The following is a 24,143-nucleotide window of genomic DNA, read 5'->3' as shown; positions in this document are numbered from 1 at the left end:
AGAGAAAGCTTATACTGCTGGCAGAAGGATATGTTGGTCAGGACCTTAAGCTGAGATACTTGCCCGCTATTTGGCCTCACTTTCTCGTTCTCATTTGCGACCTCGTCCTGCGCTGATTAATGCTCGTTTGTTTGCTTGAGCCGTGTATCCACTAATGGAATTCACATGTTGCGACATGACTGATTATGTACACATTAGGCGACTGATTTGCAATTCCTAGTGTGTGCCAATGTGGGCATGTGTGGGTGTGTGTGGGTGTGTGTGGGGGGAGGGGTGTCATGTCCTTCATAACGTCACCTCAAACTTGAAGCCAAGACACAACTTTTCACTAGGAGTACGTCCTAGAAAACAATGTCAGCCTTTTTGCACCCAAAGCAAAACATCTGTACGGTCTGGTGTTGGTGTGTATGTATTTTGCACGTGTCCTGCGTCACTCTGGCAAAGGACGAGGCCTGACTAAGCATATTACAGAGTCTGCAATATGCCGAGTAGCGCTAATTGCCAGCCGCTTTGTCCTGCTCTACTTGGCAAAGCAATTTTGCGTACTCGATAATTAACTTAGCACAAAGGGATGCGGCTGTAATTATGGGGACACATTTTTAAATAGTTTAATTGGCATGAAACCAAATGTTAAAGCACAACTAAGCAACACGCTTCAAAAATCCATATGTGTGCCTTAAAGGCCTTTACGTAAGCTTATGCGACAGCCTTCTACGAAGGTTCCTCGTGCAACCTTCCACAAAAAATTTAAGCTTAATTTTGGCATCGAAGTGTGTATATTAAAGCTCAACTACTTTATTTCTGTATACTCGTAGAAGGTACGAAATATTATGACATTTTGTGAAATAAAATGTGACTCACTACGACAATAAATGTTACAGCAGATCTTAGAATGAATAGCTAACATTATAAATAAAAAATATGTTTAAATAAACACAAAAATTTTGTGTGATAATCTAAATATGAATTGTAGCAAAATATAAATATATATTAAATTTTAAGTTTAAAAATTATGTACTTTACGAGATAGCTGCGTTCATAGACCACACAAACAGGACGAGCTGGTCTTGACTAGTATATATATACCTTAGAAGACTATATTGCTGCTCTCAAAATATAACAATTCATACAATATATATAGATTTTCTAACTGAATGTCTTAACCTAACAACTATTCAAATCAATTATTAATTTATTTCTTACACTGTCTTTTAAGTATACATCAACTAGATGCATTACTAACTCCTAAACAAGCAGCTAACTTACTATTCTCCACTAAAAACTCTTTAACACTTGCACACTCAAAAAGTACTCGCATTTTGGCTGGATCTTCGCCACGCAGTTGATACAGACACACAGAACATATATAGTGGAGAGAGGCTGTATGGGTGTGTATGTGTGTGTGTAAGTTATGCGCCAAATTTAAAGCTATACAAAGCGTGACTTTAGTTGGCTGTGCTGTCATTTCTGGCTTAATTGAGCATGTAACAAGTGAATCGTATGCTTTTAGCAGCACACATACGCACCGTAAGCCACTGCCAATGACTGTGAGAAATATATATATATATATATATAAATATATATATATATATGCAAGCATACAATACCAATAGCAGTCCGGGCATCTGGCAACTGGCAGCTCTTGGTTCGGCGAGCACGCATAGCCACCCAGCCACCCAGCCTTTGGTTGTTTTTGGCGAAAACCATATGCGCCCTGTTATATGTTTTGTCAGAGTTTATGTTTGCTGCCAACATATCAGCTGCAGGGTGCAACCCACGCACAGCTACCACAGACAATATTTGGTTGCAAGTGCAACAAAGTGCCCAGCCACATAAACGGCTAATTGCAAACCAACATTATGGCTTGAGGGCGTCAATGCTACTTAAAGTTGTAGTAGTTGTTCACTAAGTTGTTACAGTGGCTCGCCAGAATCTCGCCTGCCTCGTGTCCGTTCGTTTTAGGTGCTCTTCTTTTCCACTTTTCACTCAACGTTACGGAAATCAATCAATTTCCGGCATAGACATTCCAATTTAGTTGCTTTCTCGGCGCAACTGGCGTATTGCAAGGCAAATGAAAAACAACGCAATCGGAACGAATCGATCTATTAAAAGTTATGTCAACTACAACACATGGCCTTGCGGTAACCGGTCACCGCCACCGCAGCAAAAAAAAAAAACAATTATTGTTCGGCTAAATAGCTTTTGAAGCTTAAAGTCACCCTCCTATAAAAACCCCATTTAATTACAAAACATGTGCTTTTGGTGACTAATGTAGTGTAATGTATTCACACTGGCAACTTACCTTAGAGCTACTTACCTTCGAGGTACGCTGTATGTTTGTAGTATAGATATGGACTGTTTTTGACTAGCATATCATTTGAGATCTCTTAAGTTAATTATATTCGCTTTCTATCTGGAATATAATACACATAAATATTCATTTTCATTTTCCAGTTAGTACGGCTCCACGTATTTGGATGATTTGACTAGAGCCATCAGCATTTTCTTCAGCTCTTTGTCTTCTTGGATTTTGAAGAGTCCGTTTTACCTTCAATGCGACGGTAGGAACGTTCGCTTCGTTTGTTGGCTTTGAATTCGGGCCGCCTGTGTCAATCATTTTTTGTAATAATAGTCACATTATTTCAACCGACACCTATTGATTAAGATTTGTATACCTTTTGTATTGATATCAACCACTTCGTTTGGTTTACTCAATGCCCTTATACTTTCGTCTATATCTTCGCCAGATATAGGATCGTCAGGGACTAAATAATTGCATAATTTTTTTATTCATTTATCCGTTAACAATTTATACACTTTACTTGCCGTAAGTAGTCGAAGCAGTGGCGGCAACAAACAACAATAGTATTAGCAACAGTGGCCTCATCTTAAACAAAAATGATGAAAAATACACAGTTTCGCTCTATTTATAGCAATCTTCCAACTCTCTTTATCGTAATGAGACTTACAGCAAGCGAGTATCGTTACTTGCCGTCGCTCTTGACAAAACACAGTAATACAACAGAGAAGTTAGCTATGTTACCTGTAGTAGCTCCACAGCGAGCGTATCCGATCGATCTAGTGAATGGATGTATCTATAATAGAAAAACAGACAGAAGGGTTCATGAAAAATGTCGAAGGGTTCTAATGAAACTCCAGATAATGTTCAGGATTTGTCAACTCTCTTTTGATTATACAAGATATGGATATCACATATTCTTATTTCAAGTCAGCACCAAACATCTTGTTCCGATGCCTTAGTAGAGTACAATATAATTCATACATTTCATCTTTTATTATTATAATATATAAGCAAGTATATCGATATTTATTACAGCCAATATAAAGCATTTATCAGTGCCCATTACTACGACTACATTTTTCTCATGTCAACAATCACAGTCTGTGCATATCAATTGTTGAAGTCTGTATTCGCAATAGAACAGTGTATGAAGTAGATAAATTTCTGTGTGATTAATTTACACTTTCATATAACCAAGGCGTAAAGTACATCATCAAAATAAAGGTGAGATTTGTATAATGATCGACATATATATATTTTTTAGGAAGTTTTTAAACAAATCTTTTCATTCTCAACTGGAATCTGTGACCGCTAGGTCATCTTATTATAATTTAACATGGCTATAGCTAATGCTAACTAGTATCAGTGTCTGAGGATTTGCATAAATTTCCAAGTAGAGCACCGCTTCGTTTATTGTTCTATGAACGTCTTGGGATCCTGACGATTTCCCTTAAGACTTTGTTAACGCAGCTATAAAATATTTGTTTATTATTTCGAAATATGTTTCAAGGCATATCAAAATCTTAATAAATACTAAAGAGTCATGATGAGCTGCCCATCCACAAAGCCAGCAAAGACGTTGCCCGAGTTGACAAGCTTGGATCAGCTAAGAGGATAGCAGGCGCTGCCTTGTGCCCGGCATTCCCAATGGATTTTGCAGTTGCTCGTGCGTGTCGACAAGAATTTCAATTTGCAAACAATAAATTTGAACAGCCAGTGGCTCCTCAAAAAATGGCAAGGGGCACAGAGGAGTGCAGTGGAGTGGAGTTAAAGGCACCCAATAAGTGGTCTAAGCACTCTTTATTAAAGAATAAAAAATATTTTATATTTTTGCTTAGCTGCGACATGCAAATGACAGTTTGGCAGTTGACAATGCCGTTGATTTGAATGTGCTTTGGTATAAGAATTTGATTGGAACTAAGCCGACATTTAAATATTGGATTACCCACTGTTTGCTTTAAGCTGATTGCGTGTCTGCTCCATAAGACGGCGCCAGACTCCGGCCGGAAGTGCTGAACAACAAGGCGGAAATGAATCAATTTCCGTGGGCCAGACTTTTAAAAACTATAAACCACTTGAAGCACTAAGCACAAAGCAACTATAAAGTTTCCAATTAAAAATGGAGCGAGAAGGGTTCTTCTCTTTCCACATACATCTCATGCGAGTCGTAGGCAACTTCGCTCTGTATTGCAGCGTAGGGGCAGTGCAAAAAAGACGAGAGTTATATACTCGCTCAGAAAGTTGAAGAGTATATTGGTTCTGTGAAAGACTTGACTGACTGACTGGCTGCCTACACTTATGAATTCAATATACTTTAACACTTTACGAAGTTATATTATTGTGAAGGACAATCATTAATTTGGGATTTTCGCCAAGCGATAAAAGTGTGTTATTTGTGAATTACTTAAAATCAGCAGGCTCATGATAGGCAATCAACAAAGATCTGAAAAATATGGACTGCTAAGCAACATATTCACAATTCGAGTCAATTTTTGAGCAAACTATTTAATCAGTATCTTAAATAGTGCCCAATGTCGGTTTTTATTGACTGCTCTGCCTACATGGCGCTAGTATATGAGGGCTCCGCTGCATTCCTTGTCATGGTTCAGATGATAAACTTTTCCAAAATCATGAAGGTAACATAACAAACATTCTGGCAAGCAGTCAACATGTAAACGTTTTCATGCCCAACAGTTTGATATGTTGGACGTTGTGATTATACTTCAGGCGATGTGTAAACTCCTTTGTTTTGGTGTCTTCGCCGTTGGTGTCGTTGGCGTAAGTATTATATAAGTGTTAGTTAATGAATTATACTTACTAAAGTAGCTCCACCCACAGCGCAACAAATTGTTAATGCGGCTGTGGCTGCTAATGGCCTATTTACAGATCAGATGGCTAGCCATTGGAGACGTCTTTATCACCATCTTCCATTATTTGTTCAATGACCACGACAAAAGCAGGCAGCAATTTCTGCAAGAGTTATCTGATAATCATGGCCCTCTCATTGGCCAAGTGCTGACTCGATTTGGTATTATATTGATCGCCTATAGATTCTTTAAGTCCCTAGAGCCACGAAAGTCAAAGCAATACGGCATACCGCTTGACCAGGCAGCAGCCGAGCTAAAAGCGAAGTAAATTGCACAGAACCAAGTCTTTTATTGTTCAGCAGTCGTTTGCCAAATTAAAATAATAAGTGTGTGAAGCGTAACAAAGGGTTTCTCTGGACTTGCCGTGCGCTTGGTGACTGTGGTACACTGACATAAATGTGATATATTATAAGAATAAAGGCAAATTCGACAGCTAAGGAGATTGGAAATTAGATTCTATTAGATTAGAGCAGGTGGATAACTTGCCCATAGTTAGCAATGATATCATGATGTTAGTTAGCGCCTCAATGACATCGCCCGACAGTAGCTCCAGGATCCATAAAAAAACAAACACCACATCGAATATCATTCCACCAAAGCACCAGATAAGCCAGACCAGCATCAGCTGTGGCTTGTGCTGTGGACAGCGTTCTCAGTGGACAACACATTAGAATAGAGTCTGAACAGCTACTCACCAATATGATTCCAGCGAGCATCAGCATTGAAATAGCTATCCACACGTTCAATATGAACAGGTAAATCCACAGCAACCGAGCACTTACCCTGTTGCCACGGAACGCTGAAAATAGTTTACAGTTAGGATGCAATCGCTGGCAACTTCTACCACATTCCATTCAAAGTCTCACTTGTCACATCCGTCGACTGCTCTTCTTCAGTTGTTGTTCTGTGGCCTTTTCTTTGGCACAGCATGAAAATAATCATCAGCTCAAAGAACAAAGCTCCTATGATGTCCACACAACCGATGGCCAGGCCAAAGCAATTCAATGCGCTCACCATTCTCGCTTTGCATCGAAATGTTTATTTTCTTTAACTTTTATTTCCTCTCTCCCTCTTTCGCTCTCTCTGACTGTCTGTCTGTTTCTCTCTGTTGACAGACAAAACTTAAAGTTAAAACTGCTGCAAACACTTGATTTTGTGCCATACAGCGGATCTACCCGGGCTGACTGCGTACAAAATGAGCGCGAAAAAGTAAATTATATTTGACATCAGGAAGGCACGTAAATGTCTGCGTGTGTGTGGATACATATATGCAAGTGCACGTATTTCATCAGCCTGGCATTATAAGTATAAACGTATATGTATTTATGCACACATTTTTTGCATAAATAGACAAGAGTTCGCAGGCTACCGACTACCAAGCCAGTCCCTTGACTTGCGCCAGCTTCGAGTTCTGAGTTGCTGTTTCCGTTTCCGCAATCGTTTTTTGTTTTTGTTTTTTTGCTGCTGCTGTGCAAATTATTTTAAAAGGATTTTGTTTTTAACATTTCCAAATGGCTGGGTGTGTGTGTGGGTGCGTGCGTGCATGTTAAATGGAACACTATTAAAGCGCGCGATGGCTAGTCAAAGGTAAGACACTAAAGATGATCCTGCTGATGATATATATAAGTATTCCTACAATCGAAGCACGCTACACAAGGGCTGTTTATACACAGACTGAACTGACTCCAGGTTAATCAGGATGAATCGACAGTATAAAGCAATAAATTTATTAAAAATATAAGCCAACTCAAGAACAACCTTAAGATTTCAACGTTCTGCATTATTTAAGGATCGATTTTGTTTCTGCATTGGTCCGCAGGTGTAGGTGTTGGGGCATGCATCGGCGTTAGTTTGCAATATGTTGCATCTGTAGGATCGGTAGCTTCGACAAGGCGACACAGTACTAGCTTTTGATTCTGGCGGTAGCTCTGCCTTTGGTTGCGGCTCTTCCTTTGGCTGTTGTACCACCTTTAGCAGCGGTGGGTCTATAGGAGGCTGCTTACTTTCCCGGACAACTGGAATGCGTTCCGAGAGCTCTTGATAGAATTGATAGATAATTAAAGCAAAAAATGTTTCAACAACTGTAAGAGACATCAAAAGTGAATAAAAAAGTTAATTTATATGTATGCAAATATGTGTGTAACGCTATTGCTCACATAAACCAATGAATAGAGTCAAACGATTGTCAACCACTCCTATTTGAAAAGTGCTCTTGCCAAAGAAAGCATAAATCAACAGACAGATCTCTATGACAATGCCCACACATGAGAATATAAGCCAATATCTGACGAGCTTCGATTTGCGCTGCAAATAAAATTTGTATTTTATTGAAATTAATAAAGCTCAACTACAACTTACGCTATAAATGCCATAGATAAGCAAAGCAATCAATGTTAACCAAAACATGGCAAAACAGACGGCAAATATGGTTAACCAGCTTAACTGTAATACGGAAACTAGAGTATAGTCTGTTAGGCTTACTCGACTCGAGCTTACATGTGAATAGATTTTGAACAGACTGAGTGCAGCGAAGAGAACAGCACAGAGCAGATCGAAAACGGCTATAGCATAGGCGCAATATAAGAGCGTAGTCTTCTCCGGCTGCATGACGACATTTGATAGCTTATCCGAGAACGTTGAGCAGCAGAAACGCTTGGCCTACTTTCCATTTTTCCCGACTTGACAGAAAGGCATAAATTATAGGTGTGCTGTGGTAATTAAGGCTGCCCTCTACGCAGCTTACGGTGTGGCTCCTTAAAGGCAGCTTTCTCGTCTCTCGTGTACATTTTCCTTAGACGCTTGCGCTCCCTTCGCAGTATTCCAGCACTACTAGAGGTGTATTTGCTGTGCTTTAAGCTACAGCCGGCTTTAAATCTGGTGTATCTCAGTGGTATCCACTGCTCACTCTCAATAATATCCAGGTAGAATACGTATATAATGAACACGAAAGTCATTTCTACAGCTGTAAAAGGATAAGGCACTTGACACCCAAGGCGTTTGGAAAAGTCTTACCCAACCCAGCGAATGGCATAACGGTCAACTTAACGCCCTCCCAGTTCATGCACACCGCCAGTGTCAATCCGTAAAGTAAGAGAAAGGCATCCAGCATAATGCCCAAGCAGGTGAAAACCAACCAGTAGCGCACGAAATTCAACTGGCGCCGATAAATACCCAGCAACAGCACAATAATGAGGCAAATCCAAATGATGGCAAAAGCAAGCGCTGCCAGCGACGTCCAGTGATGCTATAGACGATAGCACTCACTTCGACTTAGACCCAATCCCAAGCTACACAACTTACGTGCTGTGCATATAGCATTCCAGAGACACTGGCGAAAAGCACTGCGGACAATAGATCCAGAATTGCAATCGCATAGCTGCAAACTACCAAATATTTCTCCATCTCATCCAGCCGGCATTTGAACTAGAGTTCAGGCATAGGTCAGAACTGTACACTAAATCAAAGCTATAATGATTATGAGCACGTATTCTCAATATAACAGAGTGTGAGAAGAATGCTGTTGGCAACTCAACTCTTAATCAATGACATTTGATTGTCAAAAGCTGAGGCCCGACGACAGTGTCACTGCGAAAAACACAGCAGTAAAAGTATAAAAATACTCAAATAACTATTTTTATTTTAATTAAAACTGATATCTTAAGTTATATAATTAATTTAGTATAACAATATATATATAACAATTCAATAAAAAAAATGACTTAACTATGAGAATGCTTATAAATTGATTGAAAAATAGCTATATACAAATTTGACCAAACAAAATTACTTGCTTGGATTATACAAAATAGAAATGTGGCAGCATCAGAGGCAAAGCACATAATGGCCTGCATATCCAATAATCTTACACATATAATGACCAGTTTCTTTAGATTTCGTCCTCTGTGCATTCATTGTGCTGATGTGCGACAAGTCTTCTGGCCATCTTTCATTTACGGCATTTGTTTTGTCAGCTGCCGCCTCTTGGCCGTTCTGAGATTAGATTTTGCCCCATTGACAACGTGACTCCTTCGTGACGGAGTCTCGTGATAGACACTGCTCAAAGAGGAAAAAGAAAAAGAAAGAAATAAAAAGGCAACTATCAAACTCAATTATTATTATTGTTTGTGCTGGCAGATTCGAATTGATTTTGGCACTAGGCACTCGGCTAGGCAGTAAATTGAAATGATCTTAAAGAGCCAATGAATGGGAGGCATTTTATTTCCATCTGAATACATATGTATATTTTACAAAGAAGTTATATATGCATTGTTCAAATACAGCGAAGCCCGTCAATAGTATTTTACTTAATTTCTGATTGTTTCAGTTTATCGTACCGCCACCTCCTCTAATCGCTGCTCACGTTGATGCGCAGTGTCTTCATTTCTTGCATTTTCTAACTTGTCCTTCCTGCTCCTTCTTCGCTCTCGACGATAGTAGCTGTGCAAAAACAGATTATTTATTATTGAATTATGGTAAGTTAATACATTTACGACCTGGGTTTCTCTGCGATTCTATCAATGTTGGCTTCCGCGTGTGCAGGAATATTAACGATACTTACACAATATCTGTAGACAATATAAATGCATACCCATTCAATAACTAAAAAGCACAAGAATTCAACTGGAATGTACAGTCACAAATAAAAATTCGCTTTCATTTACCCTATGCCGAAATATAAAAGAGTGAACTGCATAACTTGAGGCCACTCGACATACAGGGAAGTCGAAATCGTCCAAATGAAATAGAATATATCAAATATAAATCCAACGATCGAAAATATCAGCCAACAGACTATGAGTTGAAAACGCATCTAGAATTATTAAGAGTGCGTATCAAAATTTGAAGAAATAAATTTTTACAAATTACCCTCCATAGACCCACTAAAAGCGCGATAACCATCAGAATCCAAAATAACGAGCCTAGAATTGCAACTAGTGAATAAATATCTACCTGCATCTACAAATAGATGTCAGTTAATACAGAGCAGACCAATTTCTATTGCACTGACATTCGAAATCAAAACCCTGGTCGACTGGACCAAAAAGTATAGAGACTGACCCAAATCGAACATAGCAATTAAGTAACAAATTTGCAGTATATTTATACCAAACGGATTAAAATCATAGCCATATGGATTATTCTCAGATTGTTGGTCTTCCATATTAAGAACCGAAAATCTACTTATTTAAAAACATATGTTTCGGAACATATTTATAAAATATATTTCATGAGAGCAGGTCATAAGGCCTACTATATATTTATATATATAATATTTGTTTGTGATTATGTCACAGAATCTTATAAGAAAAACGGATTATTTTTTTTAGATTTCTTCTTTTCCGGTTTCTTTGCCTTTTTATCTGGTCTCTTATGGGTCTTTTTGGATTTTTTCTGGCTCTCTATAAATCGTTAATATATTGCATACATATATTTTTATATCTTAATAGGTTGGAGTAATACACTTTTATTGTACCTTTACACGCTTTTTCATCTCGTTTTTTCTTTGTTGTTTTCTGCTGATATGGATCCATACCTAAATAGTACTTATATACTAGATATATAAATTAATATGTTGCTGGTCCAGCGATGAACTAGGCGTCGGTGGCAGGTCCAGCGTTGATCGGGTATTTATAGTCTTAATCAATAAGTTGCTGGTCCAGCTATGAGCTAGGCGTCGGTGGCAGGTCCAGCGTTGATCGGGTAATTATAATCTTCTTATGATGATTATGTTGGAGGGTTTGACTTCACCCCCTTTTCTATTAACTGGCCTTGTGGCTCAGCAATGATCAGAAATATAACAATTTGATTACGGCGGTGTGCCGGAGTAGTGCGGGTTTATTCTTCAAACTTCAATGCAAAACTGATTTTTAGCTACATAGAATATTTCACTTAAGCTAAGCCAAAACTCGCATCACACCACAATGTCATGGTCGGCAAGCCGACTCAGCAATCTTAGGCAATAACGGAAACTCTTGCAGTAAACAAAAGTATCTGGTTACCGCCGCTGACCATTGCAGTTATAGCGCGCTGATACAAAGTATGCAGTGTCGCAATTGCGAGGGCTGTTTCTTAACTTACGAAACACGCGATAGCGAGGGTTGGTTATAAACTTATGAAATACCCTATATTAAATGTTATGTGTTAACTACTCCCCCTTCAAGTGTAAGGCCGCCCTCGGCCGACCCAATTCCGGCGACGACTTCTCGTAATTGCTTCGCAGACTTCCTTGCGTCGATGAACCGCCAAAGGGTGAGGCCAATGCAGATTAAAGCACAGCATATACCTCCAATGATGAATGCCACACGATAAGCTTGATCAGTTCCGGCGTCTTTCTTGAATTGCTGTATCTCCTCCAAATTACGTTCATTTAAACGATGAAGATAAGGGAGGCTGAGGACATCTTGGCTGGCAGTGATGTTCAGCAAGGGAGAGTTGGCAATGCCCGGGACTCTATTGCGTACGTTGTTGTGGTTGTAAAACAGAGTCCCGTTGATCGCGACTCGGTCCCCGAACGTAATGAGATGCGTGCCGTGTACTTGGATTTCAGTGCCGTTATCCACCTGGATCCTTGCGGACCCGTCGTTAAGAATGATGATTCCATCATCTACGTGGGTGATTATTTCCAGGTTGCTCGGCTGGATTTCACAGTGTGCCGTGCCACCTGCATGGAGCTCTTTGGCACATGAACTCTCTAATGCCAGACGACAAAAGGTGGCTCCAGGTGAAGCGGTGCAACTCTGCAGTGTGTGGGTTTTTCCATCGCATTCGGCTATGACGTTGTCAGGCAATCGCAATATGAAATTCTTGTGAATGACAGGATAAATCGTAATTTTTCTGCAAGCTTGTTTAATATGATTTAAATTCCAAAAAAAAAAAAAAATTTTTTTTTTTTTTTTTTTTTTTTTTTTTTTTTACGTTGGGCGCCAATTAATATGTTGCTGGTCCAGCGATGAACTAGGCGTCGGTGGCAGGTCCAGCGTTGATCGGGTATTTATAGTCTTAATCAATAAGTTGCTGGTCCAGCTATGAGCTAGGCGTCGGTGGCAGGTCCAGCGTTGATCGGGTAATTATAATCTTCTTATGATGATTATGTTGGAGGGTTTGACTTCACCCCCTTTTCTATTAACTGGCCTTGTGGCTCAGCAATGATCAGAAATATAACAATTTGATTACGGCGGTGTGCCGGAGTAGTGCGGGTTTATTCTTCAAACTTCAATGCAAAACTGATTTTTAGCTACATAGAATATTTCACTTAAGCTAAGCCAAAACTCGCATCACACCACAATGTCATGGTCGGCAAGCCGACTCAGCAATCTTAGGCAATAACGGAAACTCTTGCAGTAAACAAAAGTATCTGGTTACCGCCGCTGACCATTGCAGTTATAGCGCGCTGATACAAAGTATGCAGTGTCGCAATTGCGAGGGCTGTTTCTTAACTTACGAAACACGCGATAGCGAGGGTTGGTTATAAACTTATGAAATACCCTATATTAAATGTTATGTGTTAACTTATACATATGCTCTCGATAACTGAAAATAAGAAAATATATTTTGAATCCCAAAATTATAATCTAAGTCAAAGTCTCACGCACAAATTCCCACAAATATGATGAAAAACTCTTTTAAGTGAACCCAATCAACTGTTATAGCAGACACGATGATCCAGATTGAAAATCCTATATCCACAATAAAACCAATTATTGAGAAGATCAGCCATATTTTAACTAATATAGGACGCCGCTTTATAAGGATATATTTTGTAGACATTTAATTAAAATATCAAATTATTTTACTTACCTTCCAGAGACCAACAATTAATAGCACCACTATTAGCACCCAAAATACAGTTCCCACAACCGCCAATGAGGAGTATATATTGAACTGTTAAATAATAGCTTTTAACGGCCTTATCAGTTTATTCAAATATCTGACTTACCCTCGTGACCAAGAAAATTGTCGCATTGACCACAAAGAAAATCGCATGACAAAAATCGCATATGGCAATGACGACACATATTTGCCGTAAGTTTCTTTGAATGAAATCCGTTAGTCTTGAATTTTCGTTTGTATTGTTATTTGTTTTCTTTTTATGCTTTTCAGCGACCATACTTCAGAGTTAAGTAGTGGAACTTTTGATATATTTCATATATGTGAGTGATGTGGCGGAGCACATTAATTGAGTTTTCATAAATAAATACTATAAAAAAATATTTAAGGTTCGAGATACCGCTCAATGGTTGTAAAATAATGAAAAATAGCATTTCTTTCGTTAAGCAGAATCGTAAAAGTTCACTGTACATCTGTTAACATAACATAGCCAGCTGTTTGTTTACCGATGTGGCAAGGCTTAGAATGTTAGTTGCAATGGTATAAGCCACGGTACGGTTGTTTCACACTGGTCAATTAATTGGTCTTAAGTTATTATACGATTGAACTTCTGAAACTAATTTATAAGTAAACAAATATGCCTATCATCGTAAAAACGTAAGTAATATAATATAATATAAGATTATTTCATCCATAAATATAGTTTTAAAATTGATAAAAATAATTTACATGGCTCATATAGCAAAGTTGCCAGTTCTTGTAAATTCTCGCGCCTTTTTTCGCTTCTTTTTTTAACTTTGCAACACTGGAAACAGCTGTTTCATATGTGAAACAAAGTTTCACTGAGCAACAATTTCACAATGGGGCCACCAAAAAAGTCTAAAAAGGATCGGGGCTCAAGCGATAAATTTGGTAAGAACGCAAAAACAATTGTAGTATCCGGTAAAACTGATACGAGTTCACAGCTAAGAAGCGTCGCGCTGAAGATGAGGCTTACACCCAACTGGTGGATGACAATGACAGCCAGGACTATGCCAGCGAGTCGGACGGCGTGCCGGGCGCCGCGTCCAAAAACGCAGAAACCAACGATGAGAACACCAACACAGACGAATACGGTGCCAAAGACTACCGTACTCAGATGCAATTGCGTCCTGATCACGCTAATCGCCCTTTGTGGGTGGCACCGAATGGGCACGTGTTCCTTGAATCATTTTCGCCGGTCTACAAACATGCCCATGACTTTCTTATTGCTATTTCGGAGCCAGTCTGCCGGCCTGAGCACATACATGAGTACAAGTTAACAGCATACAGCTTGTATGCAGCTGTATCTGTAGGACTGCAAACACACGACATTGTGGAGTATCTAAAGCGCTTGAGCAAAACCACCATTCCTGAGGGCATATTAGAGTTTATACGTCTCTGTACATTGTCGTATGGAAAAGTAAAGCTTGTTCTAAAGCATAACAAATACTTTATTGAGTCGCCACATCCAGAGGTGCTTCAAAAGTTGCTTAAGGATCCGGTCATTCAGAAGTGCCGACTCATACGCAACGAAGGCGAAGGCTTTATACAGGGCACAGTGGATAGCAAAGCCATCACACAGTTCGGTACCAAGCTGCCAACGGGGGTTGATAATCCAGCAGAAGATTCGGCTAGCACTTCTGCAGCAGGAGGGACAACAGCTGCAGCAGGTGCCACCGGGGAGGGTGGAGCTGCAGCGGTAGCAGTTCCTGATGACATTACAGACTTCTACGAAAAGATAGACAAAGAAGAAGAGGACGAAGACGAAGCCAATCTTAAAACAGTATCCTTTGAGGTGGCTCAGGAAAAAATTGAGCTTATACAAAAGCGGTGCATCGAAATCGAGCATCCCCTACTAGCAGAGTATGATTTTCGTAATGATACGAACAATCCCGATATTAACATTGACCTCAAACCGGCAGCGGTGCTGCGTCCCTACCAAGAAAAGAGCTTGCGTAAAATGTTTGGCAATGGGCGAGCACGCTCTGGCGTAATTGTGCTACCGTGCGGCGCTGGAAAGTCCTTGGTGGGTGTCACCGCCTGTTGTACTGTCCGTAAGCGCGCCTTGGTGCTGTGCAACAGCGGTGTTTCAGTGGAACAGTGGAAGCAGCAGTTTAAAATGTGGTCCACAGCAGACGACAGTATGATTTGTCGCTTTACCTCGGAGGCAAAGGATAAGCCCATGGGCTGTGGAATACTGGTTACCACATACTCTATGATTACGCACACACAAAAGCGATCATGGGAGGCGGAACAAACGATGCGCTGGCTACAAGAGCAGGAATGGGGTATCATGGTATTGGATGAGGTGCACACCATACCCGCAAAGATGTTTCGTCGTGTCCTGACCATTGTGCAGTCCCACTGCAAGCTTGGCTTGACAGCCACGCTATTACGTGAGGACGACAAAATTGCAGATCTGAATTTCCTAATTGGTCCCAAGCTGTACGAAGCTAACTGGCTGGAACTACAAAAGAAGGGATATATAGCACGTGTACAGTGTGCCGAAGTGTGGTGTCCCATGTCGCCGGAGTTCTATCGCGAGTATCTAACCACCAAAACGTCCAAGAAAATGCTGCTCTATGTAATGAATCCTTCCAAGTTCCGCAGCTGTCAATTCCTTATTAAATACCACGAGAAACGTGGCGATAAGACGATTGTCTTTTCTGACAATGTGTTCGCCTTGAAGCACTATGCCATCAAGATGAACAAACCATTCATCTATGGCCCCACATCTCAGAATGAACGTATACAAATTCTACAGAATTTCAAGTTTAATGCCAAGGTATGAGAATATTGCTTCCTAATCGAACAACATACTCATTAACACTATATTTTGCCATAGGTCAACACGATTTTCGTGTCAAAGGTGGCCGATACTAGTTTTGATCTGCCCGAGGCGAATGTGCTCATTCAGATTTCATCGCATGGCGGTTCACGTCGTCAGGAAGCACAACGTTTGGGTCGTATTCTGCGTGCCAAAAAGGGAGCTATTGCCGAGGAATATAATGCATTCTTCTACACCCTAGTCTCACAGGATACAATGGAAATGAGCTATTCACGAAAGCGCCAGCGGTTCCTGGTGAATCAGGGCTATAGCTATAAAGTCATCACACATCTTAAAGGCATGGACACCGAAACTGATCTTATGTATGGAACACAGGAGGAACAGGGTCAGCTTTTACAGTTGGTGTTGTCTGCTTCTGATTTGGACTGTGAGGATGAGAAAGTACCAGGCGAGCCAGGCTATCGTCCAGGTGGTTCTAGCACCACGAAACGTATGGGTGGCCTCAGTTCAATGTCAGGAGGTGATGATGCCATCTACTATGAGCATCGGCGCAAGAATGTTGGCAGCGTACATCCATTGTTTAAGAAATTTAGAGGATAATTGATAATTGACTGTGCACAACAGAATAAATGTATCTCAGCCGTATAATGTTGTTTTTCTGTAAACCCTTAGTTATGTACTATAAATGTCCCAGACTCTTATATTGGTGTGAATCATAGTGTAATGTCTGCTTCTTTATTTTAGTCACAACGCTGGCAGTGGTGAGTGGGCCATCATCGAACTGCAAGGTGATCTGGAGGTGCGTAGCAATCAAAGCATGAACGATCAGTTTATAGGTGATCTGTACTACAACAAATATGGACAGCCCGTAAGTAGAGCTAGCTAATAAAAGTCCTTAATAGATATGCAGCATTACTGCTTTCAGATACTAATAATAGGTCATCACATATTACAAGGACGCGAGCAGAAGCTGGAAAAACCGTTTGCAGTGCTGGAGAAATCGAAAACTAACGAAGGACATCAATTACTCAATACGACTGATGCAATGCTAGAAGCAAGCACCATGAATGTCACCGAAGGAGCCGAGCGAACACTGCTGGATGATACAGTAGCACTGGAGCACAAGAGTCGCCAGCGAACCGAATACACCGTGCGGGCTATTTGCTCGAAGAAACTAATTTTTAAGTCCCGACCGAAACCAATTATAGCCAATGTGGCAAAAACCGTTTAATTGTTCGATATTTTTGAGTCACTTTGTATTTAGTTGAATAGATAAGCTTTGAAGAATATAATTGTTTGTAAGCATATTAAACTATTTCCATTTCCCGCTCGATGCCCACAAATTTGAGCTGCTCAGTTGGCCCGTATCTGTAGTCAAAGAACAGTTCCTCGCCAGGTTGTATGGCGCGCTTGGCAAAGATTCCGATACGATGATCCCCTGTGACCATCATGACCTTGGCATAGCAATTGGGATTAATCGAATGGTTGGCGAACCGAATTTTGTTGCCTTTTCGTGTGGCATCCACAACGAAATCATTGTTCAAATTGAACAAAAATGAGCACATGTACTTGTCATATACTTTGCCACGACGGTCGGCCTCATCCTGCGAGATTATCTCGCCGCAATATTCTGATATGAATTCATTTTTCTGTGCGCCCTCTTTAAGGAAAATGCCCCATCCGGCTATATCCGAGGGTGCCATTAGCAAATGCTTGTCTGCAAAGAAAACGATTAGACAAAATCTTCATAGTACTACAAATACGTGTTACTTACGCAATCCACGCTGCACGCAAACATTTTTGCAGGTGATTTTGGTCAGCTTAAATTGATCGGCTCCGCAAGCCTGACACAAGTCTGGATCGCATTCGCGCACCGCCAAATAGCAAGGACATTGCTTGGTATTGCACTGAGCCTTGCAACGACAGCCTGGAAAACGATTCTGGCAGTCACTGCTGCAGTTGCAAAACTTCTCGCAAAAGTTCTGCGTTTGAATGCAGGAACAGTTCATGTCGCAAGGACCGGCGTGATCGCAAGGTGTGTAGTTGTACACATGATTGGACGATGAGTCCTTCTTCAGCTGTATCTTGCGGCAATGTAGGGACCACAATCGCTGCTTCTTCTTCTTCTTTCGGGGCGGAGTAAAGTCTTGACGTAGATCCTCAAAGCTAAACTCGGCTGCCTCTTTCTGCGCAAACTCATAAACCTGCCGACAAGTCTTCGTAAGCATATTATGTGCAACGGCACAATAATTCTTTAGGTACACCTTGTGCAGTACTCTAAAGAGCGCTTGGTCGGCACCAGTCCAAACACACTGCGTGCTGGTTATGTTCATCATTCCAGCTACAACAGAAATTATTTTAGTTCGGAAAGTACTTTTCTTTAAGGCACATCATTTCCCGTTGGCCGAAGCCATTTCCGAGCCTCTTTGCCTTTCTGCATGTATAAGCAAATTTACCCATTATGGAGTTAATTTCTGCACTATTGACAGCTATGCTATTATCCTTCCCATTCTCGGGGTTGAAGTCCTTGTTGCTAAACTGGCTATTGCTGTCATTGCTGTCCTCAGAGCTGGCTTCGTTACAAGAATCTATGGGCGGCGTCTTACTATCAGCTGCCAGCTTCTCCTTCATCCCATCCTATCAGCAAAACAATGATGAGCACCCAAAATATTTACATTAATTAAATGTGGAACTTACTATTAACATATAACAAGAGTTGCTACATGGGTCCGCGAAGGTCTTTAATTCTGGATAGCGACGCTTTTGTAGATTTGGACCAGCATGTCCCTGCAAACCTGTGAATCGAAATTGAAACATTTTGAGCACAAATGGGTACGGATAACAGCAAAGTCATGACTATGAGACATTCGGGGTTAGAGCATGAATCAGATACGTTACTTAACGAGGGATGCAAAAGCCGCACGAAATGAGGCGAGAAACACCAAGAACATTTTGACACAAGACAATTTCTGCCGATTTCCACAGACATAAAATATATATATATAGGAAAGATTGATGATGATGTGGAGCAAGGCGACTTTTTGGCCTAGGCGGCATGAGTGTGTGTGCGTGTGGTTATCGAGAACAACAACTACAACAACGACTCACCCTGTACATGGTGACCTAAATTGCAGTTATTTATTTTAACAAAATTTAAGAGTTTTTAGACAAAAGAAATGTTTTGCAACAATTTTTGTTTGTTTTCCAAATAAAGAGAAAAAGCAAAAACAAAACGTTATTAAGAGTAACCCAACTGGAGGTAACACACAAAGATTTCACTTACGATGAAGGAAGCAGTCATATTTAAAACAACGTCGGCAGAACAGCGTATGGAACGAGTGCATAGTACGTTCACGGGACACACTCTCCGCCTTAGTGCCATCGATGTTGGGTGTGCACTCCTGGGGACGCTCTGGATCTTGATGCTCGGTGAGCTCAATGTACCTATATGAGGAAATACGTTTAGCATATAATTTTCGTAATATAAAACCAAACACACTTTTCCTTCAGTTCCTGAGCAGTGCCCTTATCTGGAAAGTTGGCGCTGATTGCTTGAAATATGATTGGTGCTGGAAACGGTAGTTTCTCTTTAACTTTCTCTACTTTGCACTTTGTATCTGCCACATCTGTATTGGACGATTCCTCTTTATCATCTTCTATAGTTGAAGATGCTTCTATTGTTGGCTCTACTATTGCCGGGGTCGCATTTTTCTCCTCTTCCTCTTTAAGTTTTGATGTTGTTATAGTCTCTGTTTTAACAGACGGACTTGCCGCAGTTTCCTCCAAGTCCTTACTGTGCGAGCGCATCAGCGCATGCACTAATTCTACAAATATGGCATCGTCCATAAAAGATGGATCTTTGTCGCCATGGACTTTGCCATCATAGTTCTTGATCAGTTCCTCTATGAACTTTCCATCCTTGTCGAGCACTTCGTCACCCATATACGGAATGTTATGCAGCACAGTCTCATCCTCGACCATAAAATTCTGCTGTGTGGGCGCCCATGTGTACATTGTGGGAATAGGCGTGACGGCGTTGATCACGCAAATGGGGACACGTTGAGGACCGCTGTTGGGACCATTGTAGCTAGTAACCTCAGCACGCTTAACGCAGTCAACGTGTGGTGGATCGTATGGCTTTGCCTGCCATACCTTTGAGTCGCAATATAAATCCTGCACATTATGATTGTGCTCATCCCTAAGTAGACGAACATAGTAAATAGACGCCGAGTGATACAGTGTCTCTGTATAGCTAATTTACCAGTTTTTGATCCATGCTTCTTTGATTTCATCAGCACGTTTATATCGCTTTTGCTGACGTATTTTCATATATTCCAACTTGACCACGCGTTTCCATTCTTTGCTACTCATATTTGATAAAAATTTTTGCAGCAACTATTTATGGCGGACTTTTGCAGTGTTTGGTAATGTAGTTAATTTAAAAAAGTGTTGGAATATGGTAGAAACAGTGGTGGGAAGAACAATCATTTAATCAGCTGCTCGTTGTTTACACCACACCAACTTTAAGAGATTTCGAAGTTTTCTTTAGTATATTGTATTTTTTTCGGTATTTATATTTGGCATTATTTAAGAGGAAATTCAACACAATAACAAATTAAATGTGAAATCTTATCAAAATAAGGAAAAATTACACAAATAAGCTGGACAATTTCAAACACATCAAGGCAGCCACGAGCATCGAGGAAATTGGCGCGATGGAACCATCAGCTTGCGAAGACTTAAAGGCATTCGAGCGGCGACTAACCGAAGTGGTTTCATCATACAGACCACCCACGTTCCGTTGGCGCAGTAAGAAACAAAGTTTTTCGCATTAAGCCGGACGGAAACACATAAATAATCGCTTTTATTTCATATTACAGTCATACTATCTGCATTATCCGTATGCACAGCAATCAGCGCATGGTATTGGCTGAAAGATCCGCGCACGACCGTTGTGCCGCTAACTGAATCTCTATGGATACACCCCATCTTCACAGTGGCCACAATCACATTAATATTCCTCTTCATTTTTGGCATACAGAAGTTGGTTGTGGCACCACAGATAATCACGTCGCGTACGCGGACAGTGCTAACAGATTTTGCCCTGGACCTAGAGCCGCATACTGGAAAATTAATATTAAAGCCTCGACAGAGTAATAACAATGGATGTACATGAAGGCTTCTAGATACAATCTTTTAATTTGCCTTGCCCATGTCCATTTATAACCTAACTATGATGCACACTTCCACGCTGATCGTATATTTGCATCCGAAACCTTAGTTTAATGCATAAAATCCCAATATAATCTTATCTAATCTAATCACAAAATTACACACTTTTGATTGGTTCCACTTGTACAATGTCAATGCTGGCAATGTTTAGCAGAGAAACAAATATAATTAATAATTTATGGATCACACAACCAAATTAACAATATGATAAATTGTAGCTCAGCTCACAGGCCAATTTTATTTACATAAATTATCTGATAGTCTTATAATGAAGTTTATCTTTATATGGCTTTGGGAAAGAGATCCTTTTGTTGACACGATTTTTGCCTAAAAACTCAAATAGAACAAATTTTAATTAATGTAATTGATTTAAGGTCCTTTGCTCAACAATATGCGCTCATATATGTAAAGGATGATATAGTTTTTATGCAATTAATAAATTTTTAAATTTATTTAAAATTCGCTTGAAGTGCGTTTTTCAATTAAATATTAAAGACAAGCCAAAATATATTTATATATTTATATATATATATATATATATATATATATATATATATATATATATATATATATATATATATATATATATATATATATATATATATATATATATACATATGTATTATATGTATATAAATAAACAAATAATATACATCCATATATATTTATTATATGCTGATTGCTTATAAGCAGCGGTTCGTTTGTTATGAGGCGGGTATTTCCGTGTACTAATTACAGTTTCACCTGTTCGAAATAAATTAAAACATATATGTTTCTAGGTGTAAGGTAAATCTCTACTATAAATGAAAGCCCGTCAATACGATTGCACTACATTTGCCACTCGACCACCATTCAAGATGAAGATTTTCTTTCTGGCTTTGCTCGTGCTGGGCATTGTATTCAGCTTGTCTGCAGGTAAGACTAAAAAAATGCATATAAGCTGAAATTTTTAATATTCCACTAACTAAATTATAGCTCACTCCCATGAACACCCAGAGGGCACAGGACATGACCATCATCACAAGTTTGTGCGCAGCTTAGCCGCCGAGCCAGACAACAAAAACCTAGCATGTTGCGGCTGATGTAGTGCATCAGTGGCTATGGTCGCTATATCGCAATGGTGTTCCACATTACCGCCACGTATTATAATTAAATATATTAATAAAGAAGCAATATTTTGAAAATCCATATAAATATACTTTTTAATTACTACTCCGCTCTGCTTAGCGCGGATCTTCACAGGTTTACGTCTCTGATATTATTTCTTCGATATATTCCTTATAGATATATAATAACTATTATTATAAGTTTCTAATAGAATTGTAGGCCACTGGCTACTACTAACTATTATAATTGTTTTATAAGTTCAAGTACAGTCTGTGACTTGAGCAGTATTTTCTTAAATTGTCTAAACGAGTGCGAATTCTTCACTACTTTCCAGTAGCGTTCCTTAAATTTAATTCATTTTTATTTTATTTATTTAATTTTTAAGCATTTGGTTGCATTTGAATTCTGGTAAAAATGTACTGATATCCATATGTAAATAATAAATTCCTGTCCAAATATTTACGATCAACTGTAGATATCTATTTTATTTGTATCCAAAATATATATAGTTATGGCCACGGTATTACACCGTGCCACAATCGTAAAAATTTATTTGAAGCCTGCAAATCTGAAACATTATTAATTTATTTGGAGATTTGTGATCTATGCCTAAAATATAAGCCCTAAGACATTTTTATTGAACCTGTTTATTGAAAATATATTATCGATGAGATGCCAACACAAGAAAAATTAATGAAATTTCTGAGATGGATGCTGTTTTCAATGCGCTGCGTTTTACTTCATATTTCATATATTATACAGCGATACCAGAACAAGACGCTCAGAATGATTACATGTGCACCTTGGTATGTGACTAATTATAATATCCACAAAGATGTTAAACTTCCACTTGTTAAAGAAGAAATACAACTATATGCAAAAAGATACATGAATAAACTACATAACCACGATAATGCTCTAGAAATAGATAAATATGTAAAGTCGCTAAATATATGGATTGATCTCATTGGAGCCCAAGCCATCTGGTTGTATAATATTATTGTTAACAAATTTGTTTATTGTCTAGTAAAATAAAAACAGCAATTAAAAAAACAAAGAAAAAAATTTTTCATATTGAATAAAAGTATGAAAAATTAAAATTATAAAAATATATCATAAGCAAATCGCGCATCTTCTGCTCCCCTGATAGGAGTATATAAATAATAATATATATTTTATATGCATATATAGACTCCATTCACTATTTACTATAAATTAATACATATAATATATATATAATGAAAGTAATCTTATTGCACTGTATTTCCTGACAACCGTTTACACGAATGAGCTGCCAACAGAACATATTGATTACCAATTTTTCACCTGGCTTGTTAATGAATGCATCTGTTTAGCTGCCCGTAACTAAGTGAAGTGCGATTTGTAATACCAAATGTTGGTTGTAAAATCTTATTAAGAAATAATTATATAACCATGGACAACCAGTATAAATATAGACGGCAGTCCACTGTGAGCTTATCGAAGTTCGTTGTTCGCCATCCAAGCTCAATGATGAAAATATTCTTCCTGCTAGCACTCCTCATTGGTGTTGTTTTCAGCATGTCGGCAGGTAAGACCAAGGACTTGATTCGACTAAGTGTTGAGCTGTAATCATTTAAGTTTTCGTATTTTAGGTCAGCCGGTCGATGGAGCTGAACTAGCGGGCCCTGCAAATCAGGAACATCAAAGGATCGCCCGTGCAGTAGGCGCCGTCCCGGACGACAACACGCCAGGAAAGGAGGAGCCAAAGGCTTGTTGCGGTTAAACAGCTTAGCATTGCATGGGTTACATGATCCTTAACAATAAGCAACGCAGCATTTTATAAAAAATATAGAGAATATTTTTAAAAATCCAAAAAACTTCAATGTCTTATGTTTGAATTTTCTACCTTGAAATTATTCGTATGTTTAAGAACTTATCCTGAATATTTGTCGGAATCTAAGAGGACAAAGAGCTGGTCTGATCTGTGCTCTAGTTAATTCTCATTATACCCTGCATT

At 39.3% G+C, this 24,143-nt stretch overlaps 9 protein-coding genes across 14 annotated transcripts; 4 read left to right on the top strand and 5 right to left on the bottom strand.

Moving 5' to 3' along the window:
• Positions 1 to 2,443: 2,443 nt before the first annotated feature.
• LOC115483739 lies at positions 2,444 to 2,887 on the bottom strand. Its single transcript, XM_030225939.1, has 3 exons — positions 2,827 to 2,887; positions 2,676 to 2,765; positions 2,444 to 2,604 (listed from the first exon to the last, which is right to left on the bottom strand). Exons 1-3 carry the CDS (start codon positions 2,885 to 2,887, stop codon positions 2,444 to 2,446), a joined length of 312 nt encoding a protein of 103 aa, XP_030081799.1.
• A 1,865-nt stretch (positions 2,888 to 4,752) lies between these two features.
• On the top strand, positions 4,753 to 5,448 carry LOC115483341. Its single transcript, XM_030224823.1, has 3 exons — positions 4,753 to 4,938; positions 4,997 to 5,080; positions 5,141 to 5,448. Exons 1-3 carry the CDS (start codon positions 4,834 to 4,836, stop codon positions 5,435 to 5,437), a joined length of 486 nt encoding a protein of 161 aa, XP_030080683.1. The 5' UTR covers positions 4,753 to 4,833; the 3' UTR covers positions 5,438 to 5,448.
• An 18-nt stretch (positions 5,449 to 5,466) lies between these two features.
• LOC115483340 lies at positions 5,467 to 6,268 on the bottom strand. The gene is made up of 4 exons (XM_030224821.1): positions 6,036 to 6,268; positions 5,865 to 5,968; positions 5,656 to 5,806; positions 5,467 to 5,602 (listed from the first exon to the last, which is right to left on the bottom strand). The coding sequence occupies exons 1-4, from the start codon at positions 6,184 to 6,186 to the stop codon at positions 5,484 to 5,486; spliced, it is 525 nt and encodes a 174-aa protein (XP_030080681.1). The 5' UTR covers positions 6,187 to 6,268; the 3' UTR covers positions 5,467 to 5,483.
• A 653-nt stretch (positions 6,269 to 6,921) lies between these two features.
• On the bottom strand, positions 6,922 to 8,644 carry LOC115483184. Of its 2 annotated transcripts, XR_003944271.1 has the most exons (6): positions 8,470 to 8,644; positions 8,182 to 8,413; positions 7,666 to 8,131; positions 7,528 to 7,611; positions 7,326 to 7,473; positions 6,923 to 7,250 (listed from the first exon to the last, which is right to left on the bottom strand). XR_003944271.1 is itself a non-coding variant. In XM_030224353.1 (4 exons), the coding sequence occupies exons 1-4, from the start codon at positions 7,774 to 7,776 to the stop codon at positions 6,937 to 6,939; spliced, it is 657 nt and encodes a 218-aa protein (XP_030080213.1). In that variant the 5' UTR covers positions 7,777 to 7,878; the 3' UTR covers positions 6,922 to 6,936. The 2 variants fall into 2 exon arrangements, 1 of the variants encoding a protein (XP_030080213.1); XM_030224353.1 differs by lacking the exons at positions 8,182 to 8,413; positions 8,470 to 8,644 and having other exon boundaries at positions 6,922 to 7,250; positions 7,666 to 7,878.
• Positions 8,645 to 9,442: 798 nt separating this feature from the next.
• On the bottom strand, positions 9,443 to 13,403 carry LOC115482743. 4 transcript variants are annotated; one of them, XR_003944370.1, is made up of 3 exons: positions 9,831 to 9,967; positions 9,663 to 9,768; positions 9,443 to 9,606 (listed from the first exon to the last, which is right to left on the bottom strand). XR_003944370.1 is itself a non-coding variant. In XM_030225666.1 (3 exons), exons 1-3 carry the CDS (start codon positions 13,274 to 13,276, stop codon positions 9,547 to 9,549), a joined length of 315 nt encoding a protein of 104 aa, XP_030081526.1. In that variant the 5' UTR covers positions 13,277 to 13,403; the 3' UTR covers positions 9,443 to 9,546. The 4 variants fall into 4 exon arrangements, 3 of the variants coding, with proteins under 3 accessions (XP_030081526.1, XP_030081553.1, XP_030081546.1); XM_030225666.1 differs by lacking the exons at positions 9,663 to 9,768; positions 9,831 to 9,967 and adding exons at positions 12,967 to 13,050; positions 13,106 to 13,403; XM_030225693.1 differs by having other exon boundaries at positions 9,663 to 9,734; positions 9,831 to 9,968.
• A 121-nt stretch (positions 13,404 to 13,524) lies between these two features.
• Positions 13,525 to 17,065, top strand: LOC115483478 (chromosome transmission fidelity protein 8 homolog). The gene is made up of 3 exons (XM_030225623.1): positions 13,525 to 13,653; positions 16,550 to 16,673; positions 16,731 to 17,065. The coding sequence occupies exons 1-3, from the start codon at positions 13,634 to 13,636 to the stop codon at positions 17,034 to 17,036; spliced, it is 450 nt and encodes a 149-aa protein (XP_030081483.1). The 5' UTR covers positions 13,525 to 13,633; the 3' UTR covers positions 17,037 to 17,065.
• On the top strand, positions 13,765 to 16,468 carry LOC115483461 (general transcription and DNA repair factor IIH helicase subunit XPB). The gene is made up of 3 exons (XM_030225550.1): positions 13,765 to 13,908; positions 13,962 to 15,802; positions 15,863 to 16,468. The coding sequence occupies exons 1-3, from the start codon at positions 13,857 to 13,859 to the stop codon at positions 16,403 to 16,405; spliced, it is 2,436 nt and encodes an 811-aa protein (XP_030081410.1). The 5' UTR covers positions 13,765 to 13,856; the 3' UTR covers positions 16,406 to 16,468.
• Positions 17,043 to 20,250, bottom strand: LOC115483471 (histone-lysine N-methyltransferase E(z)). 2 transcript variants are annotated; one of them, XM_030225569.1, is made up of 8 exons: positions 20,067 to 20,250; positions 19,305 to 20,003; positions 19,089 to 19,249; positions 18,914 to 18,928; positions 18,503 to 18,600; positions 18,262 to 18,442; positions 17,580 to 18,146; positions 17,043 to 17,522 (listed from the first exon to the last, which is right to left on the bottom strand). In XM_030225569.1, exons 1-8 carry the CDS (start codon positions 20,174 to 20,176, stop codon positions 17,113 to 17,115), a joined length of 2,241 nt encoding a protein of 746 aa, XP_030081429.1. In that variant the 5' UTR covers positions 20,177 to 20,250; the 3' UTR covers positions 17,043 to 17,112. The 2 variants fall into 2 exon arrangements, with proteins under 2 accessions (XP_030081429.1, XP_030081453.1); XM_030225593.1 differs by lacking the exon at positions 18,914 to 18,928 and having other exon boundaries at positions 20,067 to 20,249.
• A 121-nt stretch (positions 20,251 to 20,371) lies between these two features.
• Positions 20,372 to 21,372, top strand: LOC115483479 (nuclear envelope phosphatase-regulatory subunit 1 homolog). The gene is made up of 2 exons (XM_030225633.1): positions 20,372 to 20,614; positions 20,686 to 21,372. Exons 1-2 carry the CDS (start codon positions 20,521 to 20,523, stop codon positions 20,979 to 20,981), a joined length of 390 nt encoding a protein of 129 aa, XP_030081493.1. The 5' UTR covers positions 20,372 to 20,520; the 3' UTR covers positions 20,982 to 21,372.
• The last annotated feature ends 2,771 nt before the right edge of the window (positions 21,373 to 24,143 follow it).

The sequence above is a fragment of the Drosophila hydei genome, unplaced genomic scaffold, assembly GCF_003285905.1.
Source record: "Drosophila hydei strain 15085-1641.00,03,60 unplaced genomic scaffold, DhydRS2 tig00000001-arrow-pilon, whole genome shotgun sequence".
NCBI lineage: Eukaryota > Metazoa > Arthropoda > Insecta > Diptera > Drosophilidae > Drosophila > Drosophila hydei.
Note: the sequence above shows the minus strand (reverse complement) of the source record. Positions and strands in the feature narration are given on the sequence as shown.